General features: G+C 42.3%; 1 protein-coding gene across 2 annotated transcripts; it reads right to left on the reverse strand.

Annotated features, from left to right (window-relative positions):
* Nucleotides 1-769: 769 nt before the first annotated feature.
* Nucleotides 770-24,339, reverse strand: ep300a (EP300 lysine acetyltransferase a). Of its 2 annotated transcripts, none has more exons than XM_088323019.1 (31): nt 23,896-24,339; nt 21,150-21,835; nt 17,775-17,954; nt 15,450-15,777; nt 15,241-15,354; nt 14,903-15,127; nt 14,728-14,833; nt 14,497-14,622; nt 14,154-14,271; nt 13,932-14,073; nt 13,771-13,845; nt 13,606-13,691; nt 13,372-13,524; nt 12,759-13,229; nt 11,974-12,382; nt 11,763-11,881; nt 11,585-11,648; nt 11,333-11,508; nt 10,792-10,880; nt 10,201-10,281; nt 8,746-8,802; nt 8,601-8,678; nt 8,457-8,524; nt 8,232-8,382; nt 7,993-8,139; nt 7,789-7,902; nt 7,518-7,683; nt 7,236-7,403; nt 7,003-7,164; nt 6,644-6,925; nt 770-5,269 (listed from the first exon to the last, which is right to left on the reverse strand). In XM_088323019.1, exons 1-31 carry the CDS (start codon nt 23,987-23,989, stop codon nt 2,312-2,314), a joined length of 8,193 nt encoding a protein of 2,730 aa, XP_088179145.1. In that variant the 5' UTR covers nt 23,990-24,339; the 3' UTR covers nt 770-2,311. The 2 variants fall into 2 exon arrangements, with proteins under 2 accessions (XP_088179145.1, XP_088179144.1); XM_088323018.1 differs by having other exon boundaries at nt 15,235-15,354.
* Between the last annotated feature and the right edge of the window lie 3,088 nt (nt 24,340-27,427).

The following is a 27,427-nucleotide window of genomic DNA, read 5'->3' on the forward strand; positions in this document are numbered from 1 at the left end:
AGAAATAGCAGGTAAGAGAGAAAGATCGAGAAAAGGAGATAAAACACAAAAGAAAAAAAATGTTAAAAGGTAAAAAGAAGAGAGAAATAAAGGAGATGAGTGAAAAAAGAACGTAACAGACAGAAGTGAGTGAAATAGCAAACAAAGTTGGGATGAGAGCTAAGACACAAGACCATTTTTGAATGAGAATTATAACTGGACTTTGAATTGTTTATTTGAAATATTTTTATTTTATGATTGATTTATGGATTGCTTTTATTAGTTTGTCAATCCAGAGAAAAAAAAATATGCCACATCAAACATAATGGCTGGAGGGATATAAAACGCTTTTTGGTTTTGGAATTTAAATTACAATAACCACTCACACCAGATAACTATGTACATGTGTATGCACAATTTCAGATAAAATTAACAGTATTTTGTTATACCTTTACAAAAATAAGCTTAAAAAAAGATAAAAAAAAATAGTAAAATGAGAAATATACAACCTAAACCCATGGTAAGCAGTTTTTCATATAAATTGTTCGTGTCACTTAGGAAACTTACTTCCTATGTTAATATTCAGTTTTCTAACTGAATGTATATTTATTATTGAAACCATAGTGTGACATCAACTTGCACATGACGTGCAGTCTTAAACACGTCAACATGGGTGAATAAATCTGTTTAGAATTCTTCATTTTTGGGGGATTTATGACTGAACCCAAAATAAACATTTCTATCCGACATAAGATTCGAGGAAAGCCATGCACACATCCCACAACAGAAATACCAAACAGTACAAACTTACTTTATTGTACAATTAATTTATTGGCAGAAAAACAGTCAGACCACCAAAATAACTTAAAAAAAAAACTCATGAAAATGGAGCAACAGTTATCATTGTTTTCTCTCAGCAAGCACCAAAATTTTATAACAAGAAAAAAAAAGTGGTCAAAGATTTGAATAATTAACAAATATTGAAATAGTTCTTACTTCCAGTCTCTTATTTTCTCAGGGGGAGCGGAAATGATACAAAGAAAACATATTTTTGTTCACTTGCCATGGGTTTTGTACAGTGACCATGTTTTACAATTAAGTTCATGAAATAGTTCTTCGACAAAGATGCTCTCATATACTCCAAAATGAACGAGTGACTGTCTGCAGTGTGGTTTTGCATCACCATATATTCCATACAAAACAAAAAAACATTTTATCTCATAATTCTTGTAGCTTCAAGTTTTACTTCCAAAAAAATAAAATTAAATAATATATCTGTATATAAAAGACATTTTTCCTCTTTTTCCTCTTCCTTTTCTTATAAAATAAGTCTCAAGATATATTGCCACCTGGTCCCCCCAAAACCCACTTTTGAGTGAAAAATAGTGATCACAAGACTGTTGTCTTTATAAAAAGCTAATTAACCACTTTTTAAATCTTCTCTCCGTTTTCGCCTTGTGGGATTGTTCGTGTGAATAAACATTTTGCTTCACTCCAAATAATACGTAAAAACATAAAAAAGGCGCATCGGTGGGAGGATTCCAACACCTTAGACCAAAAAATTTCCAATACTGTACAGTAGCTCTCGATTACGGGAAAATCAAACGGAAACTTGGGAACAATTTCAATGTTTTGAACTATATACATAAGTTGGTTTGGTGACAAAATACAGTATCTAAAACCCGCCGTTTTGCAACCCTCTGACAATGACTTTTGTGGTTGAAGTGAAAAGAGGGGGAGGAGTCAACTGGAGCTCAATCGTGTACACAAATTGATTTCGAAACATAATCAAAGTTCTTTGGAGGATGGAGGAACTCGCTGGAAGTTTTTATGTTGAGGGTTGTGATGTAAAAATCGGAAATACAAATTTTGTTGAGGCTTGTTTTTCGATTCAATGACAGAAAGTCCAAAGCGGAACCGAAATTAACTTTGTGTCCCTCTGCAAAGTGGATACAATCATGACTGAATCCTTGCGGGAAGAAAGAAATCGCGTGAATTTCCCACCACGTTTAAAATCTTAAAAATACTCGTAAAAAAAAAAACGATCTGTCCCGAAAAATATTGTCATAAGACGACAGAAAAATCTCTACAACCTGAAACGTTGCCCTTCCATCATTTTGTACACAGTTGGCAAAAATAGATATATATTTACAGCAATAACTTATCATTGTTTCTTAATTTATTCATTTAGCAACTTTCTGCTGTGGATCTCCCATAGGAAGCTTCGGGTCATTTTTATACATCACAAAAATATTTAAATTATATATATAAAACAAAAACAAAAAAGGTCGTAAAATCCATTGTTTGACTCCCACCTGGACACGCAGACGTGCTACATAAGGTCCAAACTGTTGTGGTTCACGTTGGATGCCTGTTCCTGGGTGTTACCATTATTATTATTGTTTGGGGCCAACATGTCCGACTGCCCCCCTTGGTTGGCGTGCATGGCCGCCATGCCACTCAGCTGAGAAATGATGGCGTTCTGGTCCGAGCTGAACTGTCCCGGATCCGCGGGAGCGCCCGGCGGCTGCTGCGGGGGCACCATGTTGGGGTGATGCTGACCCAAGTGGGCCGGGTGAGGTGAGCCGGTCTGTGTCTGCGGGGAAATGCGATGAGGCGAAGGCTGCGGTTGCGAGGAGGCAGAGGAGGGCTGCATGCGTGGCGAGGGGCTGGAGTGGGGAGGCTGCGATTGCGGGCGCGGAGACGGCTGCGGCGAGCGCACCTGGTTGCCCAGCGCGCTTCCAGGGCCAAGGCCGCCTTGGCCCTGCAGGTGGGGATGCGGCGATTGGGCCATCTGCTGCTGCGGACTCATTGGGCTACTGTGCTGGGCTGGGGAGCCACCGGCCAGATGCTGTTCTTGAAGGATCCGCTGGTTGAGGATGTGGTCGATCAAACCTTGCGGAGGGCCGCCAGGCTGTTGCTGCTCCTGCAGGATCCGTTGGTTAATGATGTGGTCGATCAAGCCTTGCGGGGGGCCGCCTGGCTGCGGCTGCCCTGGTGCAGTTTGGCTGGGCTGGCCTACTGTGCCTCCACCTGGCCCTCCGTCTGGTCCTTGGGGCCCTCCCATAGAATTTTGCTGCTGCTGCTGCTGCTGGTGCATTTGGTGCATCCTTTGCTGCAGAGCTGCCGCCACTTGGGAAGCAGTACCAGGGTAGCCTTGCTGGCCTGGACCGCCCGGAGGCCCGCCTTGTTGCTGCTGCCCTTGTATCCTGATGCCGCCCCCGGGTTGGGGTTGAGACGAAGGGGGAATTCCTGGCTGTCCCTGTCCAGGCTGCATGAAGCCCTGCTGTCCTTGTGGGAACTGCCCGTGGTTGGCCATCTGCTGCTGCTGCTGTTGCTGTTGCCTTCTCAGCAGCAGCTCTCTGAAATGAGGCGACATGTTTGACATATTTTGCTGGCCCGCTTGCATGGCACCCTGCTGTTGCTGCAGCGCTGCCATTTGCTGCTGCTGCTGCAGGTTGCCAGGCAATATTGGCCGCTGTTGCTGCTGGAGTTGCTGAAGCTGAGCCATGGTGGGTACGCTACCCCCGCTGCCGGCCCCCTGAGCCATATCCATTCCCGGCTGAGACGCTTGGTTCAACAGCTGGCCCTCCATGCCGGCCCCGGGCCCAACTCCTACACCAGCCCCCTGGAACCTTATGCCTCCAGGACCTTGCGGTGGCCCCGCTTGTGCGCCAGGACTACCTTGTCCCCCTTGGTACCTGGCGGCAGTTCTCTGTCTGATGAAGGCCGCCATGAGAGTGGGGTTGGAGCGGAGGATGTTGAGGACTTGTTGCTGCTGAAGGGGCGAACTCGGCGAACGTAACATTCTCAGGAGGTCCCTGAGCGCCCCTTGCGGAAGGTTTCCTGGCCCACCTGCCTGCATTAGCCCGCGGTTTGCCACCGGTGCTTGCTGCTGCTGGGCAACTGTTGACTGCTGCTGTGGCGTCATATGGCCCATCATGGCGGACCTCTGTTGCGGGTTCATCCCGGAACCCCACTGCTGGTTTCCTTGTTGTAATTGCCCACTGTTTCCTGGCTGGAGGTGTTGCTGGACTTGCTGGGGCAACTGAGACTGTGGGCCGCCTTGCTGCATGCCTGCCATCATCCCCTGTTGCTGAGGGTCTAACATAGTCCTTCCAACCATTCCTTGCGCCTGCGTAGGGATGCCCTGAGCTCCTATGTGAGACATGCCCATCTGGGTCGGGTTGTTTGGGTGGTGGGGGTGTTGTGGCATCATCCCGCCCTGCCCTAAACCTCGGATCTGAGCTTGCGCCTGAGCCATCTGTCTTTGGGTCTCTGCCAATCGCTGGATTTTTAGCGCCGTCTCCACGGCCGCTAATGGTGGACCTTGCTGCTGGCCTTGAACAGGCATGGACGCTTGAACTTGGGCAGGAGTTTGCTGCTGCTGAGGCGGGGTGGCGGGGCCCAGTCCAGGTTTACCCAGCGACTGGTGAAGAGGAGACGACCCTGGCGGTCTGGCGTTGTATGGAGGCAAAGCGCCAGCATGCTGTTGCTGTAAATGCTGGACGTTCTGCGGGTGCTGCTGCTGCATCTGAGGCAGCATAGTCTGTTGGGGCGAGTTCATAACCCCAACTCCGCCAGCAGTGGCCATCGCCTGATATTGATGGTGCATATGATGTTGAGGAGGGATGATGCCACCTTGCTGCGGAACCTGCTGTTGCTGGCAGACCGCAGGCTGGGGAGTGAGCGCCAGCATATTTCCCGGGGTGAGCGCCTGTGGCGTGAGTGGCTGGGTACCGGCGGACGTGGGCGTGCCGGGACCGACGGCTCCGTTGCCGCCTCCTGGAGAGGGTAAACCGTTGCCCCCCGGGGGGCCTCCCGGGGCAGGCTTGCCCACCCTCTGCATGCTGGCCATCCTCCTCCGCAGCATTTGCGCCTGCTGGAGCCGATGCTGCAGCTGCTGCTGAGACAACTTGTGCTTGATGTTGAGGCAGAACGGCACCGGGCACTTGTTCTCCTGGCAGTGCTTGGCATGGTAACAACAGAGCGCGATGAGCTGCTTGCAGATGGGGCAGCCGCCGTTGGTTTTCCTTTTGCAGCTTTTGGTGTGCTGGACAACGCGCTTCATCTTCTGGCAGGACGGTAGCGAGCAGTTGGCGTTTCGGCACTGGCAGGCGTGGACCAGTGACTGGATGCAGCGCTGGATGCTGAGACGCCGCGAGTCTCCCGGGCTCTGCGTGGCAGCACCCGCCTGGTTGCTGCTCTCGTCGTCCAGTCCCAGGCCTAGCTTCTCCATCTTGTGCTCGTGGCGCTTCGTGTTGTAGCACGTGATGCAAAGGTCGTAGTCCTGCGAGTGATCATAGCATCTATTAGTGTTTTGATCATTCGTAAGGTGAATCCAACTTCAAGTCAGCGCTTTTTACAATGGATTTTTGAAGTCTAAGTAAGTCAATGGCACGGAATGTGTTAAAAATTTGAAACCAAAATTTCCTAGGCGGTGTATTCAATGTCTTTCTATGACTCTTTCATTTTCTCCTGTTTAAATCGTTTCCTGTCAAACCCCTTTTGGGACTTCCCTTGCTTCCTGTAAAAAGTTTAGTGCATGGGCACCGAACATCTGGCCATCGGGCCAGATCAGGCCCGCTAACGGATTGAATCCGGATCATGAGACAACACTAAGGGAAGCGCAAGAGTAAATTGAGCTGCGGTTCTAAATATGTCCACTTGATATCGCCAAAATCAGGTGGCACTCCCGGAGCAATTGTATATCTTTATTTTTTCCCTGTCTCAATCTTTTTCCGTCTCTCTTTTACGCTTTTACTCATCTCCGTTTATCTCTAATCCCTTCCTTATGCTTTCTTTCATTTTCTTTTTGTTTCTCTTTTGCTTTGTCACTCTCTTTTTGCCGTATTAAATTTTCTTTCTATATATTACTGTATCTTTCTTTCCTTCTCCCTTTTTTTCTCCCCCATTTTGAATTGGAAATTACACATCTTATTGCTTGAGTTTGATATCAAGTAATGCTTTTGACACATATTACCATAACATCTATGTGTTCATTTCTCGATTTTTTTTTTAAAGTATGCGTGAACATTTTGAGAAAAATACAATGATTTCAGTTTTGCGTTACTTTTAATGAAAAAATAATTACAAATTTCATGTTTTTTTAATTGCTAATTAAAGGCAAAAAAGCATGATGATTAGTGTTTGATTTGATTTCAAAGTAGATGTAATTGTTTTTAGTGCTAGGGCTGTTACTTTGACTGCTCTTTTTGTTAACTAAAAACAATTAAGTACCGGTAATTACTTTTTCAAGAATGACAAAAAACACGTACCAGCCAGACTTTGAATGGTCAACCCAGCCGTTGTTAGAGCAGTCACCGCGTCCTTGTGCATTAAGACACGTCACACAAGGAAGCGGTGCCAGCTAGACTGGAAAAACAACACTTGGCAACGGTGAAACACTCTCCCCCAAAAATTTAAAAAGCCAAATAAAGACTAGTGTTAACTTTCCCTCTCCCTTTGCTTGGTTAAACAAACAAATTCAGTACGCTCTATGGGTGTTTTATAAGTCCTTTAAGAGTGAATTGATAAGAAAATTGTTGTGATTTTAAAGGGAGGGGTCAACGAACTAAGTTATGAAACTAGATTGAAGCAAAGACCGCTTAAAAATGATCGCAAATATGTGAAAACTTTATAAAAATATGAAATTTATGCTCACCTCGCACACGGTACAGTGGAAACGTGTCTCCACGTGGTGTTTGCAGAGATTGCACGTGTAGACGAAGCGGTCCTGGCTCTGGTTGTGCAACTCCACCAGCATGCACATGGAGCTCCACATTGAGCGCCTTAGAGAGCTAAACTCAAGGTGCTTGTCCCGAGCTAATGTCAGGAAAGCGTCGCGGCCGTCCATGAGATCGCAGGCCATTAGCGGGTCGGGGTCCACAATCGGGGGCAACGCATTAGCCATTGGCCCTGCGATCAGCCGGATCACAAAGAATACCTAGAGCAAGATTGACCATTTTCTTTTAGCCAAAAGAAACATGGGGCACACAGAAAAAATAGCGCTATTGCTCATACCTCTTTATGTTTTTCCATAGTAGCGTAGAGCTTCTGCGAAAGGTCATTGGGCACATTGGGCATTCCTGGCTTCTTCTTATTGGCTCGGCTCAGGCTGCTCTTATTCTTACTTGTCTTTTTATTGTTCTTCTTCTTGGCATTTTTACTGTCTCCTTTACTGTCCTGTGCACAGCAGAAAAGAAGGATCATGTGTTAATGCTACTTCACACAATCTCAGATTCTCAACTACTTACATCAATACTCTCGTTAGAGGTGCTGTTCTCCTCCCTTTTCCGCTCTTCCTCCTCCTGCTCCAGCTCTTTAATACTTTCTTCGAGTACATTTGGCCAAAAATCACCTTCAAAGTAAGGCAACTCGTTGGCGCTGGTCAGACGATCCTCGGTTGCCTGCTTGAAGATGTCCTGAGAGAAAAGATATTTGTATCGAAATGTAAAAAAAAAAGCCTGTACAATCAAAAAAATCTTGCCAAATCCAGGCAGGATTTAATTTACAAAGACTACATAGTAATCCTTTACCTTGTAGTCATGGACAATCCTCTCAGCCACAGCTTTGTCCAGCATCTTCTTATACCACTCTTGGAGACGTTTTGGCTTGGGAATCTTTTGATCAGCAGGGTGACAGTGGAAGATGTAGTCATCTCCTTCACTAGGCGGACAGGCCCAGATGTGCCCAGTAGTGTAACTTGGGAGAACAATTTTAAAAGAAGTGAGAAAATGCTGACAGGTTTTATGCGATGTGCCACATGATTAAATATACTTCTGTATATTTTAAAAAAATGAAGCTTACCCCAACTTCTTGGCATACTCCAAGTAGCCAATGAGGATTTCGTGGTAAACAGCCGTTCGCAGACTTCGTGGCCGGAAAAAATGCACGCTGTCCAGGTAGGAGATGTAAACTCGTCTGAAAAGATAATAAAAGAGAAAATATATTGCTCAGTTACATTTGATAGACTTTAAGAAGGAGTGTAAATATTTGAATTATAAAATGTACCTCTGATTAGGCTGAGGGCAGTCCGATCCGTACTCTTGAACATGCATTCCGAAAAAGCAGACATCTGCACCGTCGATGTCTTCGAATGCGAAAAGGGCTTTTGTCCTGTATGGGAAAGACTCAGACATCTCTCCGCTGTCCACAAATCTGAAAACACAATTGTGAAAAATGTCTCTTAAATCCACAGCAACAAACAAATGACTTGCACATGAAGCCATTTAAAAACGTTGTAGACGTACCGGGACTTCATGCCTGGTTTTACTTCCACGACCTTGTCTGAGACGTGCACCATTCGGATGAAGACCTCACCAGCTTCTGGCTGGTTCTGACGTTTCAGATAGTCGTTCACCCTTGTCTCAAGGAAATAGCCCAACTTTGTCTGAGGCAACCCTGAGAAGGGAACCAGTTAAATCTTTTTAACCATTAAATTAAAAAAAAAAAAAAGAACAGGATAGGTTACTTACTTTTAGCAGAATACTTGTTCTCCTTCCTTGTCTTATTCGATTTCTTGAGGCAGCCCTCACATACAAAACTGGGGCATAGCAAAAACAAAAATGAGGGTTCAGTAAACTTCCTAATTTCTTTCGAAAAAAATTGAATGACCTTACCCCGATGGCCAGATGGTGTCATTGTGCAAGACACAAATCTGATGCATCTTGCGTCCACAGTCCAAACATTCAACAAGCCTTGAGAGAAGAACGAGTCTGTTGGTCTCAAGAACTTTATGGCAAAAATTGAAAAAAGCTAACTTACAATTCAGGGTCCAGTGTGTCGTTCTTTTTCTTCTCAAACTGTTCTTTGTTAATAGAGCTGAGGGAAATTTTCAGACAAAAAAGAAGAGAACATTTAAATGGACAATTTCTCCAAGATTCTTTCTTGAGGGTAAAGGCTAAAATTAAATGTCACCAACTAAAATAAAATAAATCAATCAAACACACAAGCTTACTAATTGTTTCAATGTTTGAATAAAACAAATATATTTGGCATGTGTGTACCTCAGATTTGGACTCACAATATAGAGAAATTTAGTACAGACGCTGCCCGACTTGCGAAGGAGTTAGGTTCCGGACAATCGTTTGTAAGTTAAATTTGTTCGTAAGTTGCTTCCGTGCTATATTTTGTATGATTAAGGTTTATATAAGTATGTTTAAGGCTTGTATAAGTGACCTGTATTGTTTTGTACTAAAAAATAAAGATTTCATAAAATAATATGCTCTATAAAGATAAATATAGTTAAGTTTCACTTAATTGTGGAAGATGTGCTTTAAGATGTCCTTCTCCGTGGTAAAAAGTTGCCGAAAAAAGCGTTGCGACCATTTTCTCAACTGCATCAAGCCTTCTTATTCCACTTTCGTTTAGAAAGAAACGGCTCGCCTCTTATTTAGACTTTAGACCAACCATATTAAATGGATGCACGAGAAGTTAAACAATAAAAATGTCAAAGTTCTTGGAGATAGTGTAGGCGTATAATTTGAGGTGCGCATTATGTCATTCAGGGGACGAATGCCGCGAGAGTTGGAGCAAGAGTGCACGGGAGCGCACGAGTTTAGTTTTGAAAAGAGTTCTGTGTGTTTACAATAGACGGGTGCTGACGGTTGTCAATCTCCAAAGAGACCGTAAGTGTATTTTTTCATGAACGAAGAGTAATTCCTTACCTACATAAAACGACACGCTACATTGGTGGCAGCGGTGGGATTATGAGCAGGTGAAAGAGAGATGTTTACACACGGATTAGGAAGAGGAATCAGATTTTTTTTCCATCCGTGTGGATGCTGGGTGACCTCTCACAGCGCCATGCGCCGGTGAGGGGGAGAAGAGGCAGTACAGTAACGTCCTGTACTCGGAGGAAGGTGCACCCAATACAAAATCTAACTTACAGCAATGTCTGGGTATTTTTCGACATCCTGAAAAAAAAGTTCTTATCTACCATTTTACGTAAGTCTAATGGTCGTAAGCAGGGGAGCGTCTGTTCCTTGTAAAACCTGTACGTTGGTATTTATTTTTGTCAGAGTAACTACAAAGCAGTGAAATAAATTAGGCTAGATTTTTTTTTTTCCTGGCTGCCTTGAACGGACTGCATTCTGTAGAAAATTTTAAACTTAAAGATTTGAAGATCATTTGCTCGACCTCAGTTATTAATACGTGAAACAACTCACTAACAATAAATTCATCATAATAATTTGTATTGTTGTATACAACAATACTTACGTCTGCGGCTGAGTGGGGTCATCACCCAGAGCCACGGTCTCTCCCTGGATCTCGTTGAAACACTTCTCACAGAAGTGGTACCTGTCCAAAATCAGCCACAATTAAATCGTTTCATGTCACAATTTTCTTGATTAAAAATTATACACATTTGATTGTCTCCCATTTTAGTTGGACAAAGATAATACAAGAAAAAATAATTATACGGAACAGGAATACTGAACAGTTTCTGCAGGTGTATAACGTAAGAAATATTGTGAAAATCCTGATTTACATCAGCACTGTCAACATGAAATGAAAAACTGTAATTTTAGTTGTTTCCACCAAAGTAACTTTTAGTCTTTTTTCAAAATAAAATTAGTAATATCATTATTTCAATCATTAAAATTGGAAAATTGCTACAAAAAATCCACAACACAGTTTTCACAATATTATAAGTCTTCTAGTTGAAAATAAAAGTAAATGACTGACTTCTATAATTTCAATGTTAGAAGTCTAACAAGTAATAAAACACTGAATATCAAGAAGTTCATAAACCCCTTTTTCCTGGTTCTCCAAACACTTGACACTGTATGCAATTATTTTCCTATGTACCTGTTCTGGTAGCTGAAGTAAGCAGCATCTCGGGGAATAGTGCAGAGCTGCTTTCCGTAGCAGCACAGAGTCTGAGGGGAGAACTCCAGCTAAGGGGAACAAGCAAAGAAACCACAATAATTTATGTCACAAAAACTATCTGAACTAAAAAATATGTCATTGACTCATATTGGAACATGACTCGGTCCAGTGACAAATGTCATAACGACCCCTGAGTTCATCAACAATGTGAAGATCTGTCGATTTTTACAAGAACAAAAGTGAAATGGAAAAAGTTCACTCCGGTAGCAAACAAGAGACATTCAGTCGTTTGTCAGCAAAACCAAATACAAATGAGTGTATTGATATGCCAGTGTTGTTCCCAAAGCCATTTTTAGATACCAAACTCATGGCTTCCATTTTCAAGGATGAGTGAAGGGCTTGCCGAAAGCGTTCAAAACACTTATAACCTAAATACACTATGACATAAGCTTGACTTGTAGAAAACAATGCAGTAAACACCAATTAATGCGCCGCTTATTTCTTTCATGTCAGGTCTCACCTTTCGTCCGCAACAGTAGCCCAGTCTCTGCATGACCGGGTCTATCTCCTGTTCAAAGACCTCTGCCAGTTTGGAGCAGCACTTGTAGACTCGAGACGTTTTGCGATTGTACAGCCAAGCGTTGTTGAACATCAACCAGATGTCGTCTACATACTGCCAGGGATCCTGATACTGACCTAAGAACATAACCGAAAGGATCATGAGAACGTCAAGCTTCAGTCATATTAAAAAATATCAAGGAGAAATACGGACCTGTGTCTAACTTTCTCTTGATAGTTGACAAATCCATGGGGTTCTTCACAATGTCAAAGTAGTCCTGTAAAGATCATGATGCAAATCTATTACGGTACGTTGTAATAAATAAAATTGAAATATCTGAAGTAGAAGAATGTCAATTAAGGTTTGTACTACAAGCCATTCCTTTACGTACAGGTATGCACAGTAGTTGTGGATCAACAGGCATCCTGAAGGGAAGCGACTCGGGTTCTTGCCTGTAGAGGGACTCCAGTGTTGGCATTAAGGCCTGGCGAAGCTCTTCTGGCTTGAAAACTTGAAATGAAAACATTTGGCTTATGTTAAAGACTGACAAAATAATTAACCTGGTTGGATCAAAATGAATATATAAAAAAACTTTCCCATACTCTTCTTTTTTGCTGGTACTTGTAATGCGGCCCCGTCAGACGACTGCTCTTCCTCTTTCATCTCCTTTTTAACCTCTGGTTTCTTTTCTTCAGTTTTGACAGCCGAAGTTGGCGCAGTACTGGAAGTATCCATCGGGACCACCTTGCCTCCTTCTCCAGAGGGCTCCTCCTTTTTAACCTCAATTTTTACAGGACTTTCCTCCGATTTGACACTGACGAGCTTGCCTCCCTTGGAGCCGCTGCCTGTGTCGCTTTCCTCAGCTTCATCCTGCAGCTTGACTTCAGACTTTTGGTCTGGGATAGCGACTGTGTTGTCCGACTGTGCCTGCTGGGAGGATGTATCCAGGCTGTTGACAGAGGCTGGAGTCAAAGCTTGACTGTCGGTTTGGAAGGAACCCTTTTGGGACAACTGCAGACAAACAAAACAAAAAATAAGGGAACAAAAAAGGATGGCTTGACACTGTGATGAATATACCATTAATATACCGATCACTTCTGTCTAAACACTTGAATGAATGAAAACTTTATTCGAACATCAAAATAAAAACAGAACAAAAACAATAACTCAACAACAAAATAATGTTACATAATATGTTCGAAAAGGGGTAGTAAGAAGCAAATGCTTATATTCCCTACCCCTTCATCTTCCCCACAAAATACACCAATGATATAACAACAATTGTAATGATATTAATAATAATAACAGGTATTATATAAGAATAGCAACAATAACACAAACTAGACGCACGATTCCCAATCTCCCGCACCACTCATACCCGACTTACCGGAGTACGTGGCAGCTGAGCACCATGTGGTGTTGAGCTTGAGCCAATTCCAGGGTGAGACGGTGTTGTAGATCCAGCCGCCATGTGTGACTGCTGGAGGGGCTTGTTGGAGCCTGGACCCTGACCCAAGTGGTTCTGGTGGGGTGGAGCCAACTGCGATGCATTAGGGGTGTGTGGTTGAGGCGTCTGTGAGCCGGCGAGTCTGGGTGGGGTCTGATGAGGTGTGGGCGAGCGACTGTGAGCCGGGGAGGGCGAGCTGCCCCGCATGGCTCCTAAATGCGGCATTGAGCTGGGTTGCTGGTTTGCGTTGGGAGTCATTGATGAGGTAGGGGCTCCGACAGTGGCGTTGGGTCCTCCGGCGCCGACGCTTTGGGGACCCATGGGTCCCACAGTAGAGACTCCACTAGAACCACTTGCGGAACCTGGTTGAGCTAAAGGACTAGCAACCGGGACAGAGGGTGGAGTGCCCGTCTATACCCAAGAAAAAAAATAAACAGCAAAAGTCTTACAAACCATAGAAGTAGTTGCATGATATATTTTGCAATTATAAGTTTTTACAAATCCCAACACTGATAAGAATGGACTGATCTTTTTGATTTTTTTAAAACCTTACCTGAGCCATGCCTGCCTGGGTTCCAGACTGTGTCATCCCAGATGGAGTTGTCCCGACCACAGGTCCCGAGCCGGCAAACTGGCCCTGGGACAGATACTGGTTCTGGAGCTGGTTGACATTAGGCTGACCGATCCTAGGTCCAATCATTCCCATCTAGGCGTAAGAGCGCCGGTATAATACATAAATGATCAGTAAAAATATATAAGGACAATATTATATTAATTTATTGCTGACCTGATTGCCAGATGTCCCCATGGGAAGAGGAGGAGTGGACCTCTGGCCCATAGACTGCATCCCCATCTGATTGAATTGATTCATGCCTGGAAGACAAAAAACACCAAATGTTATAACAGTAATGTAACAAGACATTGTGTAAGATGGTCCCCGGTGATCGTATACCTGGACTTTGCATCCTGTTGACCATCTGATTAGGCCCAGGAGGTCGTACCATAGATGGGTCAGGAATGGGTCCATCTAAAAATAAAGGCTCTGTATGTGAAAAAAACACCCAGAAGTGACAATATTTGTAAACATTTAATTAAATCCACGATTGTACATACTTGGAGGCAGACCAGCAGGAGCCTGACCCATGCCGGCTGGGCCAAGACCCAGACCTTGCTTCTGAAGACGAGTCCTCCTCTTCTCTTCCAGCTCTTTCTGGATTTTGTAGATTTTCTCAGCTAACAAGTGATAATACTCGGCCTATGCAAAAAGGAATTCGAACGAAACTATGTCAGCATAAAATATTAAAACTTATATTATATGGCTTGGTGGCGACATACTCTATTGTTTGCCGACTCGTACATATCTCCTTCAACTTTTCTGGCGTAAGCGACTAAGTTCTCCATTCGGCGGTCTTTTAAAGCTGCAGGATCTGGAGTTGGGAAGATGGCCTGAACGCTGCAAGTGACAAAAATCATTACAAGTTAACGGAAAGCTCATGTTTTAGTGGCGTATACAGATTGGAATGAAGTCTGTCCATACAGAAGATGTGGCACAAAAAGCAACAATGTATTAACACATGGTGATAACTGTAACAGGTTTAACGTGACCTTTAAGATTTTTTTTAAAGTCATTTCAGGGCACAATTAAAGAAAAACAATCAGACAAGTTGTTAATACATACAGCTTAAGTACTAAGTGGTTTCGCAGGTCCTGCGTGATGTCTTCATGCCAGGTTTTTCTCATTCCTGAGGCAGAGGGAGGGCCTGCTGTGGGCATCGAGCCGACCCCACTTGCATCATTCATCAAACTGGACGACAGAAGGCAAAGGCATCCATCATAAGACTTACTCATTTCAACTTAGTTTTGAGCCTTTTTACATGTCCTAACGTTCTAGAAGAGTATTCATTCGTACCTCTGGCTATTCACATTGAGATGCATCATAGTGTCTTGCAGTAAATTGGCTTGTTGATTCTGTGAAGGTGCACCCACACCTCCATTAACTCCCATAGGATTTGCTCCTGAAAAAAGAAAGAGAAGGAGATTAATTAAATCAAATGTGAGTCCCTTTTTGCCTGTGTTCAACTTACCCATGGGGTTCATAGGCCTCATACTGGCCTGGCTAGGCATGTTGGGCTGAGAATGCTGACCCTGGATCTGGTTTCCCTGGTAGGTGAGACCTAGTGCCGCATAGGCTCTTTCTATCGAACTGGGGTCGATTTGGCTCGGCGGATTGAGGTTAGGAGCACTAGGTTGACTACCAGGGACTGAACCAAGGGAACTGCCAAGACCTGCAGCGGCTGCCCCAAGAAGAGCTGTAAGGACATAAGACACAGTTAGACGTATTTAAAGAGCACTTAACTAAAAAGGATGGAGCATGTTGCTTCCAATAAAGTAAAGAAAAATTTGGTTGGATACAGACACTCACACTGCGGGTTCCTCTTGTCCCCGGCGTTCTTCAGTGGCAGGCAAACCGGACAGTCGTGCCGAGTGCAGTTCTTCCAGTGAGAGATGATTTGCCTTGACGATGCACAGTGAGCGACTGAGAAAAAAGAAGGATGGAATCAAGGTATGCTCCTAGCATTTAAGAAAACAAAGAAAATTCATGCTATATTCATTTTGGACATATTAGCTTACCTTGACAGTTTTTGCCAGCTTGGCAATGTGTCATGTGGTTGAGGACGTTCTTCATGGTACGGCAATGGGGCAAGTTGCACTGCCGGACCTCACCGTTGGCCTGCTCGCGCCGCTGACATTTGTGTGCATGGAGAAGGAGGACAAGCTGCTGCTGGATGAGTTTGCGCTTCTCGGGGTCTGCAGTGGGCGGCGCCCCGGCTGCAGCAGACACCGAGACCTGGCTGCCGGGACCCACAAGGCCACCTTGGGAGCCACCAACCATGCCGGGTGCCGCTCCCACGGGTGAAACTGAGGGTACACCAACACCCGGTTGAGACTGCTGCGACCCCTAAAAAGGATAACAGGACCAGGTTATGAAATCGATAATTCAAATGGCAGAGAACTGTTAAAAAAAATTGTAAGGCTCTAAGCCACTGGACCACAGACCAGTAGCGGTGGCCCACATGTTGCTTGAAAAAGAAGAAAGTTGCCCAAGCCTTTTTCTTACACCGTATTTATTCGTGTGTACACTCTATTGTTTTTAATCTAAAACACCTTTAAAGTTAAGGTTTTATGGTGGTAAATAACTGCATTTGTGCAATGATTGAAAAGTCGACAAATACTCCCGACCACATTTACTAAACATTTGCAGTGTTCTCGTTTGCCCGCGTCCCTGTGTCCTAGACGCATCATTTTTGCTGGGGACAAATTGTGTGAAATCAACGTGCGTCCCCGGGACGGAACTTTTTTGACACCAAATTGTCATTATTACCCAATTACTTTTTTTTAAACTAAGATTTACCGCACTCCAAATTTTCGTCAAGCAGATCCGCCATTGTAGTTTTGGTCTTGCGCCGATCTCGGCAAACGAGATCTCGTTGCTTCGAGATGACATCATTGTTTTGGTGGTTGTCGAGGGAAAGAGAAGTATGCCTCCGTAAAAACAGTTGGTATTAGGTGCAAATCAACAAAAAATTGATAATTTCTTCAGTGTCGGTAATAAATCAAAACATAATACAGAAAGTGGTAACAACGGCAATAATTCCGGCACGAAAAAACGGCGGCGAAATTCTTCAGAAGACCGCAAAGGCAAGGAAAACACGCGTTTTGAAGCGAACGATTCGACAAAAGATAAAAAAAAGAATACTCCTAGCGAGAAAATGACTTTTCTGCCAAAATGGACTCAATTATATTCCTGGTAACGCTATGAGGATGATAATGGAGGCTACATGTTCTGTGATGCGTGCACAAAGCGTGACAAAAAAACTGGATTGCATAAATCATTTCGCAATACGAACTTTCAGAAAAGCACATTGGAACGGCACAACGACAATGAAAACCACAAATTAGCTATGGAAATTCCGTTGCTGCAATTGGACCTTGAGAAGGCATTACAACTGTGGCGGGACAGCAAACCACGAAGAATATATGAACTGAAAAATCTGAAGTGGTTAAAACTGCATGAATATAAAGACTAATATTTCAGCAATATTATTTTGTATAATGTACAATATTTTTGTGAACTGAAAAATCTGAAGTGATAACTGCTTTGTATTACCAATAAAGTGTGATGATTAAAACTGAATGAATATTTAGATTTATTTATTTATCTATATATTTGTCGCCGATTTACAATTTCAACCTCGATAACACTCAATTTTGGGGACCCATAGATCTCTGTTGGGACCCATTGATTTTTGAGCATGCGAGTCCCCGGGACCCATCACTTTTCAGAGGTAAAATGAACACTGCATTTGATGCAACAATAATTGAACCTGGATTGCGGCAATGAGAGCGCTGTTGATGACATAGGAAAAGGCATTACATTTAATCTCATCATCACACTATTTTTACTCACTGTGCATCATCGTCTTGTATTCTTCAAGGCGCACGTGATTGGTTAACCATTGTACAAAGTTGTTTAGGCTGGGCTTTGATAGTACGCTGTACAACGTGGCACCGTAAATAGTGCAGTGATGAGATAAAATGTAATGCCTTTACCCATGTCATCAAGAATTCTAGTGTTCTAGTGATAACACAGTGGATTTAAGCTTATTATCATTGTTGTTATCGTTATTATTACTACTGTTATTGTTTGGCCAGGTCGCGAGAATATTGATAGACATTAAACCAGTCTGTGGTAAGGAAAATATTGCTGATCACTGCTCTAAACTAACTTTTGCACTGGTGCTGCTAACATTTTCATTTGGTCGCACCTGTATGAGATTTGGTCACACCCATTTTTAAAGGGAGCATCATGAGTAAATCCTTGACCGGCACACTGTAAATTTGGTCTCATATGTGAATAAGTTGCAGAATGACTCTCTAAACAATAGTATGTCTTACCATAGTGGTCATTGCTTGAATAGGCTGACTTTTCTTGTCCACATTGAACGGAGACAGGCTGTTGGCCATGGGACTTTTATTCTGATGCTGAGAAAGCATTCCGGCGCCACCAAGGCCTTGACTCGCCTGCCCTGCATATGGACCTCCAAAGGAGACCACCTGGTTGCCCATCATGGCCATCTAGAGAAACACATTGGACATCATTGTTGTATGGCATACACAGAAAGAAATCACAAACTCGCCCAAGCATTTGTTGTTTGAAACGAGCAGTCTTGAACAAGCATCAACAAGGTACAACGTCTACTTTGGACACTGTCAACTCATTGAAACACAATGGCAATATAATAAATACTAAGTGTCCCACTGGCGAACCACCAAAAGTTTAGCAAAAACTGACACTAACTAGGTTATAATATATATCAGGAATCTTTGCGCAACACCTTTATTTCTCAAGACAAATAAATAAAAACTAAAAAAAAATATTTGAAATGCGCCCTTTATGTTTTTTCTCCTGAGTCAACAATCAAAAAAATATGAGACTCCACAAGTGTTAAAAAGGAAAAACAGACCTAAAAGTCCTACAGAATTAATTTGAATATGCTGAAACTGACTGCTCTAGGCCAGGTACATTTTCATCACCAAACATCAGCACAGCCTACCTGGAATGAAATGAGGGTCCTTTAATAGTTAATACTGATCGGTTAGGACTGTCTAGCTAAACCGAAAGCATGAATCAATTTATCAACATCCCCGTAATATTGAATGCTTTAGTTCCATTCTTCAAAAGCACCGTTTGCAATGTATACTTTTCCTTTTGGGTCCATGCATGGAAACTACAACGAGGTCCCAAATTTTTAACAGACATAAAAAAAGCCCTGAATGTTGGTACACTTCAACACTGAATTTTACTTCTGTTATATGCCTGCACAGAAGACCAATACTTAACCTCTTAACGTTCCGGCAGCCTACCGGCGGGCTATTAAAAAGCAAAAAAAAAGCCCCTTTACCGCTACATGGTTCTGACCTTCCTCGCCTCGCCCGGCCCTTCCCTGGGTACCTTTTCCATTATAGGTCGGTGCTACATCTTGATGTAATTTCAGCGTCAAACATGGCACGATATCTTCGGCTCAAAATTTCGGCTCAAATCTTAAGCGCGGACCAGATGCACACTCGCACAAGCGACAATGGACTAACAGGCAGCGAAGCGGTTAGTTAGGAAACACTCCACCTCGTCAGAAGACCACGGGGTAGAATTTCGTGCGATAGCCATAATTTCAAAATAGTGCTCATTGCAGCAAAATACAAACAGCAGACACTATTTCAGAAATGGCGCGGAGGACGAACTGAACCTTCTTTTCTCTCTGATCCTCTCTGAACAATCAGTGGTCAGCAATGCCCTAACGTCGTGCACTAATCAGTGGTCAGAAGTCTGCAACATAGCCCACCAATCAGATGTCGGCAGTGACGCACGTGAATCCAGGTCCGGGGTATATCACCTCAACGGAGAGGGTACCTAAGGCAAGGCTCCCAGAGACTAATAACCAGTTACTTTTTCACAATGGAAAACTAAAAAAGGCCGGGCAAGGCGAGGAAGGCCAGAACCGTGTAGTGGACAAAGGGCATGTCACCAGTCATTGAAATCTTATAAGTCATGCCACATATCATTGGAGCTTAAACTCTTGGGATTCACGATATACTGACATTTCAAAGTTAACTCATCACAGAAACATCACGATCAGTCTGAAACACGATACCAGACAGCTAAAACCAGTATTGTCCCCTGGTGGTCAGCTAATGAGGAGATTCTCTGAAAGCATGGAGTCGTTACATTCACGACCGTACAGTCAATCCAACTGTTTAAAATATTTACTCCAAAACACACAAAAATGCCGACAGATAATAAAAGTCTGCCTACAAACATTTCTGCATTGGTGGATGTTCCCTTGCTGCAATCCATTTATTTCCCTCATGCTTCCCGTTTACAAATAAACAGACTTGTAAAATTATGTCCAATATGGCCGTTAGCCTCTGACCTTCTAATTGACACCCCCTCTCAGCCAATTGCAGACTTTTTTTCACGGTCCTCAGCCCGCATTAGCCTAAGGGAGCCTGTATTGATAAAACGCCTCCTTTACCTCCAAGTATCTTCAGCCAGTAGTGACGGATTAAAATGATGATTGACACATTGGTTAGCCAAAGACATTCTGAAAGGAACAGTACGCAGATGTACATAGTGTATTCAAATTAGTCCCCAAAATAAATGTGTGTGACGTCTCTTGTGATTCATTTTTACGCACCATTATTACGCGAAAAGTGTGCACAATAGTGATAGAGAAGATAAGTCAAACATTTACAATTTTTCAAAAATGCCTAAAAAATGGCCAGAGTAAAAGACAGATGTTGCAGAGGTTTTAGTGCTGTAAACTGATCGTCTCCAAATAGCCACTTTTGCAAACGCATAGACCTACCCTTAGAAAAATGTGTAAAATACAATGTCTAGTTCTGCAGATGGTGATCAATTTGACAAAGTACCAGGTAAGGCTCACCTCTTTGCCACACTTATCTGCAGGAATTTGATTGCGAAATAAAATTCAGGCGAGAATAAAAACCTTCTCTTTCTGTGTGTTTCAACTTCGATTATTCAAAGTTAGTACGACTAGTAATACTTATTTCAGTTTGGGACAAAACTTCAGTGTGTTCCCTTTCAAAAGAGACCAAAAAAGTCCATATTCTCGAAATGGTCCAAGAAAAGCATACAATTTGCATTGGGTCATCTTGGATTGGGATTCAAGGCACATTTTACAGGTACGTTAAGGGTTTAATACTCAACAATACTCTACCCATTTATCAAATAGAATGAAGATGCATCTGGATTTTTGAGTAGTGTGATCAGCACTTGTGTGGGGATTAGCTAACATAAGTGGTCAAAAGCAACAAGCTAATTTTAAAAAAGGAAACAAGGTTTTATCTAACAGATTAGTTGGTTCAACAGCCATTATTCCATTTCTGGCCACACAGACATGCCAAAAAAAAAAAAGAATATCTTCAAAATTTCAAAAGAAACATAAAAAAAAGCATGTAGCAAATTGCAACTTCTGTAACCCTGTGAGAATAGGCAGTGCAAAAAAATGCATGCATGGAGGAATTTCTATAACATGCAGTTGATAATGAAACAAACAAGAATATAACCATTGTGCATCATGAGATTTTGTGCTTTAAACTCAGGAGTACCCAACTTACAATTGATTAGTGGACTGGGGTCCACTATCTAGCAGTACGTACAGTACACAATATAAGTAGTTGTATGTTAAAATGCAAAGCTGATCACTTTTTGGGAAAGCCATGCTTTTATCAATTTTATCAAAAAGTTCTCACCTTGTTTATCGTTGCAGGCTGTTGGCCTCTGATGCCTGCCTGGGCCCCGCCTCCTTGCTGCTGTAATGTTTCAGCCAACAGGGTGCTGTTGCTGCCCATCCCTTGGTTACCGAAGCCCATTCTGGGAGAACCGTTCATCACCTGGCTCCCCATCATGCCTGCTTGCGACTGTCCATTATTTCCTTTCTGCTGCGCTGCCATCATGGCCCTGTTCATGCCGCCCATCATCCCAGCGACGGCATTCTGCTGCATCATGTTTGCCTGCTGCTGGGGGGAGAGGTGTTGTTGTCCTTGCCCCATCATTTGCTGAGGTATCTGGCCAGGGCATGCTTTCATGTTTGCCATGTGTTGTCCGATGGTGCTAGGCCCTCCCGGGGTCCCCAAGGCGCCTTGGTGCCCCTGCGGGCTGGACGTGGGTGGCCCTGAACGCAGCAGCTCCGACAGCTGCTTATGCTTGGCCACTGCATCCTGGCCTCCTCCGATGCCACCGCCTGCTCCTGGACCCAACCCAAATCCCATACCTCCTCCCGGGCCTCCGCTCCCTCCTCCAGGACCGAGACCTCCAGGACCTCCACCAAGGGTGGTGTGCAACTGGTTGAGATCACCGCCATTGACAAGGCCTGGTTCATTAGTGCTGATGAGCTCATCTGGAAGGTCATGCTCCAAGTCAAAGAGTGAGCCAAAATCTGAAAGGGATCACAAATTTTGGATAAGTGAAGAAGGCATGTCAAATAAAATTGCGAGAACGTCTTAGCCGCATTGTCAGCGGGATAAAACATCACTTTTTATATGTGACAGTGAACAATTATTACACAAAGCACATGTGAAGGGCTAGGCCGTACGTCATTGAAAATAATATATCAAGAACTGTGAACTTTAGCGCTGTGAATTTTTGTTTACAATTCCGAAATAACATTTAATACTGCATGATTTTCCTTATACAGTTAAATCCACATGTATTTTAAGGATTTGTCAGATGTACTAACCAACCATCCTAGTATCCTTTTATATTTAACAGCAATTTTTTGTCGCTGCAACATAATATTCCACAAATGGGTGCATTGTTCAATTGTGCAATTCTTTCATTGCACTAATATTGTAACTTGGGCCAGTCTCTAAGCACTATGTTGTAAATGTTTTTCTGACTCTTATCCTTACGGTCTTTTATATATTTTCTCTCTTTAAAGTCTTTATAACTTGTTGGGGTGTCATGCCCAATCTCGTTGCATACAATGTTTTACAACGTTGATATTGACAGTAAAGACAATTCAATTGATATGCTTTTTTCTTAAAATATGGTATTACATGTTTATCCTGGAGTGCCGTGGCAAATCTTGTAGAGAAAGCAATGAACACTACCTTGTAATATCAATGACAATAAAGAACATTTTAATCTGGTTTGAGGATTTGAGCGTATAGGTCCATTTGCAGCAAAAAATTAGCATTGCTTCCTCGGAGAGTTATTTAAAGCCACTGAATAGGTAATAACCATTTTTCGCCATCTCCATTGCACAATTACATGATCATTGCAGCTCCTGTGATTTCTGTTATTTAAAAACAACGTGTTTTTTTTAATCTTTCCATTCTGATGACATTAGCTCAGGAGGTAAGGTGCTCGTCTTGGGATCAAGAGGTCGCAGATTCGATTCCCGGCTCCTCTTTGTGATATGTCGAAGTGTCCTTGGGCAAGACACTGAATCCCTACTGCCCCTGATAGCAGGTAGTTGCCTTGCATGGCTGGCACTGCTATCAGTTATTTAGTTTGTAAAAGGGAAAAGTGTGATACAAATTGTTAAATGCTTTGGGAAGTCTTCATTGACTTGAAAAGCGCTATTTAAATGCAGACCATTTACATTTACTGTTACTATTACAGGGTAATACCATTCTGTATTGGCATTGCAACCTTTTAAGGTTGTATATCAGTTCGCAATGCAACCTTTGAAGTTGTTTAAAAGGTGCATGTTCTATATAAATGCAATTGATGGGGAGTTTGAATAGTCGTCACATTTTTGGTAAAAAAAAAAAAAAAAAGCATTTGCTTCATCTGAATTTACACACAAATGATCGTCGGAGTTAACTGGATAACACCGTGCAAAATAAAACTACTTCGTTTGAGCAAATTGAACGAAAAGAACCCCAAAATGGTTGAGCTAAGAATGACGGAGGAGTGCCTACGTGCTAGCTTGATTTTGATTCTCATGTTCATATTCTATGCAACTTGGTTCGGTGATCGCTCCCATGCACTACAAGCAATGAATATTCATGCTTACAAAAATTAAATAATGACAAAAGTCAACACGTGAACTAATGGAATTCGGGTTTGTGATTGGGGGGGGGTGATTTGTTTTAAACGCTAGCCAAAAAAATCGACTTTAATATAACAAGGCTGGAGTAAATTAGTTTGTTGTCAGTCTGTAAAAGTGTCCGACTGGTGTTTTTATTTCACCTGTGATACCCCTGGCTATTATGGCAATTAGACACGGGCGCCCAAGTCTTTGGTTTATGTAGCTTAGCATGTTGCTAACTAAGCTAACTAGCTCCTGCTCTAATGGCTGGAAGCGTGCGAGCTAGCTGGGGAGGGCTCCTCCGACTCAACTCGCTGCTCGCTATTTAGCTAAAGCTATAGCTAGCCAGCAGGTACGATAAAAACACAAGAGGAATCCGGCGTCTTCGCTCGCTCCCGGGCCTAAAATAAGCCCCAGGTTGACATCTAAGAACCGGGAAATAATCTCCGAACAGTACATACCGTTGCCGTCGCTGGCAGAGGCGGAAAGTGCCGGAGAGGAGAGTTTAGGCCTCTTGGCTGAAGGCGGCCCAGAGTCCAGAACGTTCTCGGCCATATTTTCGTCGAGATGAAAATATGGAAAGTATCCACGTTTGTGGGTGTGTATTTTTCTCCACGCCGTCAGGAGTTCATTCCGTTTCCCGTTTGCAATATTGCGACTTTTCCCCCTCCTTTAGGGGGATGAAGAGGGGGAAAGTCCCGTGTGCGAATCGCTCCTCTTTCCCTGGGTTCGCCTCTCGATTTCAACCTCGGCGTATAATCAACTCCCCCCTTCTCTCCACCCTCCCTCGTCGGATTTTTTTTTCTTGATAAATTTTCTACCAGCGGAGGGGGGGGTCGGTGAAAGTAAAAAGAGGGGGCTCCATCTTTTGCTTCTTTGAAGTTGGACGGCTTTTTGAGGTATAGAATAAATGTGTCGCAGGGCTTCAGCGTTTACATGTCTTGCTCGTTTACCTGCCAAGTGATGATGATGGTGGGAGTGGATAAGGATGAGGTGCTGTCAACAAACAATAATAATAAAACAATAATAAAAATCCAAAACGTTTCACGAATAAGTTCTTTGATCCTAATGATTGCAACACAAAACCAACCTTACAAACTTTTCTCCCTAGTTAATCGCACCGTCAAAACCTCATATAGTCTTCTTTTTTGTTTTGGAATAGCTAATCTCGGATCTCATTTTAAACAGAGTTATACTGTATTTCGTTAAACTGAGTTATTTTATATCATGCTAAACAAAAAGGGTCGATTTTAATAACTTTAAGGCTTCGTCATGTTGCTGTTCTAGAATTACAGGAATGTTTCAGAAAATGAGTACATTGTGCTTACGTTCTTTATTTTGTGTAATGCAGTTTAAAATAAAAATGTCATACATCCTGGATCTATTAAAAATCAACCGGAATCTTGCAAAAATATATATTGTTTAACATTGCTATTCTTTCATTGCAGTATTATTAAAACTTAGGACAGTCTCTAAGCACTATATTGTAAATATCTTTTTCTGCCTTTCATCTTGATAGACTTTAATGTATTTTCTCCTTAAAGTCTTTGTAACATGTTTACCCTGGAGGGCAATGGCAATATCATTGCGTAAAGTTGTTCATATTGGTCATATCAATGACAATAAATACAATTCATCATGATATTCTTGTTATATTTATATCTAGCAGCAATTTTGTTGCTGCTAAATGTTAATGCAATACTTCTCATTGCACTATTGTTACAATGCATTATTCTTATAACTTATGCCAGTCTCTCAGCACTACACTGTTAATATTTGGTCTATCTTCTTTTTCTCTTTTAAGTCTTTATCATATGTTTACCCTGGAATGCCATGTCTAAGCTTGTTGCATATATTCCACAAAGTTGAGATCAATGACAATAGACACAATTATTTTAAATTCATGTTTTTTTCCCTAAATTCTTTATTGCATGTTTATCTAGAAGTTCTATGGCTAATGGGTATTTGTATATTGTATTCTTTTTGCTTTATTATTGTATTGTTCTCAGCTCAGGGATGCTGCTGTGAATTTCCCTTCGGGGATGAATAAAGTATCTATCTATCTATCTATCTATCTATCTATCTATCTATCTATCTATCTAATCGTGTAGTAAACAATGCACACTATCTTTTTAAAACAGTGACACAAAAGACAATTCTATCCTAGTTTGCTGATATGCACTTAAAGGTCAATTTGCAGCAGAAATTTAGTATTACTTCCTTTGAAAGTTTATCACTGCCACTGTATATGTAATTACCATATTTTTTCCATTTCCACTGCATAATTATATGATCATTGCAGCTTCTGTGCTATTGACTAGTCTCCTGTGTTTTTCCATTCTTAACACATCAACTTGGGGTTTTTACTTTTTCTATTTTGATGACAATAACTGACTATTACAGGATAACATTCTGCCTTTCATCCTGATAGTATTTTATCTTTCTTTCTTTCTCTTTATTACATGTTTACCTTGGAGTGCCATGTCCAATCTTGTCGCATACAATGTTTCACAACATTGATATCAATGACAATTAAGACTTTTCAATTCAAATACCTTTATCACAATATACTAATTTTTAGAGACGGTCCTGTAGAAATAGAAATGTCTTTATTGCCGTTGATAATGATGTAGTAAGCATTGTTTACTATAACTTTTGACGCATAACTCCAGGTTAAACATGTAATTTGAAAAAGAAAACCCAAAAATAAATAAAATGAAAAACAATTTTAGGATAGGCATAACTTGCAAGGTAGTACTTGTAGACTTCCTTAAGTTGTAAGTGCAACTAATTAATTGTGCAAATGAAAATGATGCAATTACATTAGTTGCAACAATGTGATTAAATATAGGTAAGAGTAGAGAAACAAAAAGATGAATACATCTTTTTTTCAATTCATAAGAAAGATATTTTTCCACAGCCTTTTGTGCTTGTTTAGGGTGGTGATGGCCCTCGTGAAGAAACTTACTCTGAGCCTGTTAGACCTTGTTTAAAATGATCTGTAGCATCTGTAGAGGTGGTGGTCGGGTGAGAGGAGTCCTTTACAATGTTGTTGGCTTTGCTGCAGTATCCGAGCTGGTAATGTTCTCCAGACTGGGTAGAGATCAGCCCAAGATTTTCTGGGCTGTGTTAATGTCTCTTTGTAAGGTATTCCTGTCTGGATCTGTGCACCCAGCATACCAGTTTGGGATGCCGTACGCCAGAATGCTCTCAGCTGTGGCTCTGTTGAAGGACGAAACCAGCAACTTCAGTTCCAGATTATTTTTTTCTCCGGGAAGTGGAGCTGCTGCTGGGCTCTCCTACCAAAGCTCTTGTGTTGATAGACTACAAGTGGTAATCAGAGACGTGTACACGCAGGAGTTTTAAGGAGTCGACTCTCTCTACAGTCTCCATTTATGAAGAGGGGAGCTTGGTCCATCCTACCCTACTTTTTTTCCAAAGTTAATCTGTTTGCAAACTTAATATAGCGCTCAAAAATGTCATCCAGAGCAGCAGGCCACGGAATGCGACAGTCAATGCATCACTGATAACATCCTCAAACTGGAAACAGTCACAGACAATCATAATGCAGCCTACCTTCTGAATTGTGAGACACTCTGAGAAGGGGTTTTCCAATATAGTGCCTGCGGGCACAAGGTACGCCTCTCAGACCACCTGAGTAGTTCACGCACCTGTTCTGAAAAAATATTAAGGGTAGGAGTGATTTTCTAAGAAATTTGATTTTTAAATGGCATGATGTTTAATGGTTGGCTGGGCCTATTTAACCACCAATCATTACAACCTTGTAATAACCTTGTAACAAAATTGCAATAACATGTCATTTTGGAAATGTGTATCAATCAGGTAGCCCTTCACACGAATCAGTAAGAAAAAAAGTATCAACTAGGTTCAAAAAGGTTGGCAACCCCTGCACCACATAATGCAGGTGTATGAAACACGATTAAAATACAAGAGTGGTAAAATTTATTTTTTAGAGACAGTAATGTAAAACAT

This window comes from Urocampus carinirostris, chromosome 19 (assembly GCF_059441175.1).
Source record: "Urocampus carinirostris isolate Australia breed hairy pipefish chromosome 19, RoL_Ucar_1.0, whole genome shotgun sequence".
NCBI lineage: Eukaryota > Metazoa > Chordata > Actinopteri > Syngnathiformes > Syngnathidae > Urocampus > Urocampus carinirostris.